Source organism: Homalodisca vitripennis, chromosome 5, assembly GCF_021130785.1.
Source record: "Homalodisca vitripennis isolate AUS2020 chromosome 5, UT_GWSS_2.1, whole genome shotgun sequence".
Classification (NCBI taxonomy): Eukaryota; Metazoa; Arthropoda; class Insecta; order Hemiptera; family Cicadellidae; genus Homalodisca; species Homalodisca vitripennis.
Genome location: NC_060211.1, coordinates 171345744 through 171352599, shown reverse-complemented (window position 1 = coordinate 171352599; position 6856 = coordinate 171345744). Strand labels below are relative to the sequence as shown.

The 6856-nt window shown below is 32.3% G+C and overlaps 1 protein-coding gene across 1 annotated transcript in view; it reads right to left on the bottom strand.

Moving 5' to 3' along the window:
- Window positions 1–1901: 1901 nt before the first annotated feature.
- The window catches only part of LOC124363162 (RNA-binding protein lark-like), an 11891-nt gene continuing 6936 nt past the window's right edge, over window positions 1902–6856 (bottom strand). Inside the window, exons 4-6 of the mRNA XM_046818305.1 lie at window positions 5195–5239; window positions 4368–4479; window positions 1902–2033 (exon numbers count right to left, since the gene is read on the bottom strand). Coding sequence (XP_046674261.1) covers window positions 1917–2033; window positions 4368–4479; window positions 5195–5239 — 274 coding nt within the window. The 3' untranslated portion in view covers window positions 1902–1916. The remainder of the gene's footprint in view (window positions 2034–4367; window positions 4480–5194; window positions 5240–6856) is intronic.

The window sequence follows — 6856 nt, the reverse complement described above, 5'->3', positions numbered from 1 at the left end:
TACTACACTCAAATTGATGGTACAGCAATGGGAAAATCCTCTTTCATGCTTCATTGCAAATATATTTATGAGTTATTTTGAAACTACGGCTAAAACAAAAATGAAATATTTCCCAAGAAAGTGGATAAGATATGTTGATGATATCTTCGCAATATTTAATAAAAATGAAAACCTACAAAACTTTATCTCTACCCTAAATTCGTTTTACCCTACCATTAAATTTACATACGAAATTGAGCAAAACAATAGTATACCCATTTTTAGATGTGTTAGTAATTAGAAACCAATCAAAAATTTGAATTTGACATTTACAGGAAACCGACGCATATAAATAGATTTATTGTCAACGAATCTAACCATCCAACCTCAACAAAAAAGAGCTAGTTTCAACTCAATGATTTACAGACTTTTGAATACTCCACTATCTATCGATAACTACAACAAAGAGTTAAACTACATCAAAGATATTGCTATTTTTAACGGTTACACCACACAACTTATTGACAACATACTTCACAAATCAATCAAGAGAAAATTAAGAAAATCTAGAAACAACATTACTACCACTTCAAGATAATAAACAAGAATTCATCTGTACAACATACAGTAACATTTCAAAATAAATTGCAGAAAATTTTTAAAAAACATACAAACAAATCTATCACTTATAAAACAAACAACAAATTATCACAAATATTAGGAAATCCCAAGGACAAAACCACATTCGAAAACAAATCAGGAATTTATGAAATTTAAATGCAACGACTGTGATAAATTGTACATTGGCCAAACTAAAAGGAACATTAAAACACGATTCAAAGAACACTTTGCACACATAAAATATGGAAGAAATGAAAAATCTGCTGTGGCGAATCACTGTATTGAATCTGGACACACAATCTCTAATAAAAATTTACGATTATTAAAAGAAGTTACAAACACAACACACTTAAATGCTTGGGAAACATTTTACATACATTACCATAAATCAAGAAAAAATTATCAATAATGAAGACGGACCAATTCAAAATTCAGTTTTACTCTCATCTCAATTTATAAAAAAATTAAAATTAAATTCTGATTAAATATTTGATACTGGCTAACCATACATCCAAATTGTTTACCATATGTTATTATAAAAATTATTATTACAAAAATGTAAACATTTGATAATTTGTGAAGTGCCTGATGATGGAATCTTTGATTCAGAAAGGCCTTGCACGAAATAAAAAAATTATATATTGGAAAACGTCGTATTTCTTTATCTAGTGATACTACAATAACTAGTTTTTCCAATGCTCCAAGATTCTACATCTTAGATTCTCTCAAATCTTAACAAGAAAATAGCTTAAGTGTTGAAGATTTTATTGAAATTTTGTCATTATTCTCTGATCTTATTGGAAACATACTCTTTATTACACCATTTTCAATATTTATATTTTACGTTCTTTCATAATTAATATTTAGCTGTACTAACAGATTCTCGGATCAATCGAGTTAACTTTTGTTATTTAAGGAGAATACAAAATTGCTTAAATTTATAATTAAAAAAGAAGATGTTTAAGAATGCTAACCTTTTAGTAATATCATGATTAAAAAATGCAAAACTATTCTGGAAATTGGTAAGCTTAATTTTAATAAATATAGTGCTAAATATATTAGTTTGCTCACCTATTTAAAATAAGTTGAAATAAATAGGATTTTTTTATATAGAAATGTTATGTCTAAATACTAGATATAACTGTACATTTTCTGCTGGTACCTACCCATATCTATCAGTAGAAGGAGGGGGGGGGAGCGCCGGCTGAACATGTAGTCACCGGTCCTGTCGAAGGAGTCGGGTTGGACCACGTAGACCTAGAGCCATGGAGTCACGCGGGCCTCGAGGTGGAATGGAAGGCGGGGGAGGCATGAAGTCACACCTCGTCGTGGTCCCAGGTCGCGGGAGGCAGAGGTGGGTAACGCCTCTCAAACGAATCTCTTTCATCGAAGCGGCTGCTCGGCCTGTCATAGTAGCGGTCGTAATAGCTGTCCTAAAACAAAAATTAGATGTCGGATTATGAAGTTTTCAACAAAATTGTACGTAAACAAACCACTTTCTCATGGACCTCATTTTAGATACAAAAAAATAATTTTCAGTTCCCTTTAATTGAACAAAAAGAAACAGAACTCAAATTTATAAAACTGAAAATTTGTAATTTTACATCAATAATTATGTTTAAAATGCCAAATAAACACTGTGTTTCATAATTTTACATGCGCTTTCCTCAACTGTGCACATTTCCTATAAATTAGTGCGAAAACTACATAAAAAACTGTAAAATGTCAATACTGTAAGTGTAAGATCTATAAAAATCATTTGCAGTTAAAACAAATTTGAAATATTAAGAACAAAATAAAAGAAACTTTGGAAAAATTAAAAAACCTACTTAGTAACCAAACAATTTTTTAATCAGTGTAAATTGAGTGTTTTGAGAGCACTTAGTGGGTACAAAAATTACTTTCAAACTGTAGTGGTGCATAGGTCCCCCCCCACTCAGTCTTCACTGAAACATACCTTCACTGTTGGAGACACCCACATAACAAAATACACAACTGATAGTGTAAAGATGACACTAGTTACTAATATGTTCGATTACATATACGGTTTGGTAGTACAGTCAACTCCCGATTATCCGCGGAATAGGGTGGCTTGGCGGCCGCGGATAACGTAAAGAAAGGCAAAGAAAAACTCAAAATAAGCAAAGTAGGACATTTAATGACTTATAACTAAGTTTTTATTACATTTAAAAGGCTGGAAATAAGTTCAAAGTTAACAATTACGTACCGGTATTGTATACCGTTACGTAAGCCTACAGTTAATACAGTATCGAGTACAAACAATTTAAAAGTTAGTAGTACTGTACTGTACATCATAGCTAACTAAAAATATACATAGACGGGAATGAAAATACAGTACTGTTCTGTAAATACCCTACTCTAAACAATAAAACTATTTTATATTACACTAGCGGGCCCCGGCGCGCTTTGCTGCGCATTTCAATAATTTTTTTGCAAAAGTTGCCCGCGGCTTCGCACGCATGCAATTTTCCCGTTGAAAACAGTACACTATATTCACTTATTCTTTTTCTATCACATTCTAAACATTGCTGAGATAATTGATAGTCGTTCCATCGTGAGCCTCTTGGGCGTATTATGAAGGTATGTACCATATTCCTGCCTCTATCATAGCTGTTACCCACGGCTTCGCACGCAAATCTTAAGAACCGAAGTCCTTATATTACTTAGTAAATTTTTTTTTTTACTATAATAAATTTTTAGATTAAATTAGTTTATATCTCCGATGCCACGATTGAGCTTGCTTTGTTTGTCTCGATCGAGAGAATATGTACACACACGGAGTTTTGAGAACCATACTTCTGTCAAAAAAAACAACTAAGGTTGATTTTATAAACATTCTTTATATTTGTAGCCAACGTAAGATAGTAATTATGATATCTGCATTACTCTTCTGATCAAGCATGAGCATGGTTTATATTAAATAAATATTGCAGTTAAAGGTGAATTTTTACGTCAAATTTGAATTGTATTATCTGGATAGTAAAGTCTATGTTTAACAGTGATTGCAAAAACAGTTTAAACAAAATTTGTCGTTTCTCTTAAGCTTACTCTATGCTTTAAAACTATAAGTGTAATATATGTTTACAAAGAACAGCTGATTAAAAATTTGAAAAGAACGTTTACATATGTTTGCTGCAATGCATTTCTTATGGGTATTTCTGTAACCAGTGGGGCGGAATCCTGAATCGGGAAAGGGATGGGCATAGCTTATAAACCTTCTCCGTGGAAAAATACATTATACGTTACAAATTTTCATCATGATCGGTTCCAATAGTTCACGATTCCATAAAGGACAAACATACAAACATTCATTTTTTATATATATAGAAGATAGATTAACTGCAAATTAATTTGCTTTAAAAAAATCAGTAAGTTTCTTCTGTTTTGTTTTGTTATGGCACTTAACCCTAATTTGTGATCTAAGTTTACGTAATGTAAGATCGTCTGCAACTGTCCCGAAGTCTTCGCCCTCTAAATATTCAATAAGTCGTTCAACGTGTTGTAGAGCTACATTATGTAGTTAATATTCCGCCATATTACTTATTACTTAGTTATTAATTCATTTATCACTAATATGCATACAGTAAGTACAGTACATAGGCTATCGTTCGCGCGGATCGCGGATAATGCACAAAGCGGATAACCCGCCCGCGGATAATCGGGAGTTGACTGTAGTGTTAAAAAACAGGTAATTGGTTGAGCTAAGAAAGTTAGTAAATCGGACCAGTCCTGAGCGACATGTTTACCTTTCCAAATCCTCCACTGAGCATCCTGTCACGCAGGAACGGAGGTGGTGGGGGTGGAGGGTAAGGGTCACGTCCACCAAACATCCTGTCACGGAAGCGGTCTGGTCCCATTCTGCAATAACCACAATAAAATAAATTCAGACATTTAATTTGATCCTAAATCAATTATATTAATTTTAATATTTATAATAAGAAAAATAAACGAAAAAACACAAGAGAGCTGAATAGAATAGAATGGTTTATTGCCATTAGACACATTTACATGTAATAAATATGGTCATTTAATAGTTAATTTTATAGTTACTGGCTACCTTACTTAGCCTACAATAAGGTACATCTAAACTCAAAGTTCATCTGAAATATAGACTATATACAGTTAAAATATCTTCCTGTACAAACTAAAGTTAACAATGGTCCCTAAACCTGCTCCAGCCAATATTCTGACAACTTTCTTCTGAATCAATAATATGTTATTGACTCCACTTGAACTGCCCGACTTGAATATCATACAAAAGTATGCTCAAACTATTATTATCAAACTTAATTTGAGAAACAGATTTGAAGAAAAGTTTGCAAATAGGATAAAATAGAAATTGGGCAACAGAATCATTTTTGCTCGTTACATGGGGAATTAAAAACAAATCATATCAATGCCCACATACATTGTAAGCTTCTTGTTGATTGACATACATGAATGAAGAGAGATGCTCCTCACAAAAGCATTTTTGTGTCATAGTAAACGTATGTGTTGCCATAGGACTAAAATAATTACGTAACGGAAATACATGTATAAATGATGTAATAAAAGATCATGCTAATGAGCTTACCCAGTTTTTGGACACTCTTTCGACCAATGACCTCCACGTCCACATCTGTTAACATAAAATAATTTGTATTTTTAATGATACACACTGACATAGGTGAAAAACAGACTCAGCTTCCTCTAACAATAAAATTTATAATTCCTTTCTCTACCACTGATTGTTTTCAGAGAACATTTGGCCATAATATACAACATTTGGATAAGTAATTGATTCAGTTATGATGCGAGTGCACATGAGATTATTGACACTGGTTTTGTGATTATATAGCACAGTGTACACACTTTAGTAATTCAATATCTATTAGTAAAACTCTTAATTCCATGACAATATTGGTGTTGCAAGTTAAAATTGTCACCCGTTTGAAACTGTAAAAGACATTTTAAGATTATATTAAGGGGGGACTCCACCCAAAATGGTTTTTATTTTTATTTTTATAGCAAAATTAATTATTTATCTTTTGTATATGAGTGTTAGTTATGGGTAACTTTATCCATAATTTTTGGTCCCTCACCCCCCCCCCCCACCAATAGGGGTAACTTTTTACGGATAAAACTAGGATTTACTGTGGCAAACATAACTTAAGTTGTATTTGAGATAGCCTCATAATTTATTTTTTATGTTGAATGGGATATTTTCATTGTGCTACCTCTAGTATGGATACTAAATTATATAAAATATTTCTGTAAAAAAATTATTTACTTTTTGTTCAAAATATTTTTACAAAATTATTTTTGCAACTTTAAACAAAATGTTTGTTGAAGGAACTAATGTAAATCCGTACTACAGGTTGCAGAATGAAATGTCCTCTTTCAAATAAAAAAACTTATAAGGCTATCTCAAATACAACTTAAGTTATGTCTGCCACAACAAATGAAAACACGTGAAAACCAAACTTTCGGAAAACAGCCTAGAAAGGCGATGGCTGCTAGCCTGAAGTAAGTCTTAGCGTTTCATTTATAGATAAAATAAACAAGTTATAAGAATTTGAACTGTATTTGTTATATATCAAATTGTTCAGAAAAGTACAAGGGACAAAACTAGGGGAAAAAATTTTGTACATTTTTGGTATTTTCATCAATTCTAGGGTGGAGTGCCCCCTTAAAAAGAACACTCACAACATGGCCCCGAAATTTCAATGTTTTACTTTCAAATAAAAATATTTTTATACAAAACAGGCAGAAAGACATAGCCTGATTTCCATTTGACTCTCTCTTGAAGTAACCAATTGGGAAATCTGGACACATCTACAAGAACCACTGCATATATCATACAATTATTGTATGTAATGGCAAAATTAACGATTACCTAGTGGGAAATGTAACCCTTATAAAAAACAAATACAATGAGGTTATGTACATACTCCAGAGATTAAGGAATTAAACCGTCATTAAAACACAGCCAAGCATGTCGAAGGCTAAACATCTACAAGTTTGATTCATGGATTATAGTACGCTGTCAACAAATACTAAAGGAACTGGTACCATAATAGGCTGTGAGGTAGAGGTGATAAAGCTTAATATGAATGATAAAGGTCATAAGCTTAACTTTTTTAAACTGACAGAACAAGCTTAAAAGCCACTTCCTGACAGAACTTTCAGTCATTACATTGTTCCTCTACACTTCACACAGTTCCAGATGAAATTCTATTGGTTTTCAATTTTTTCC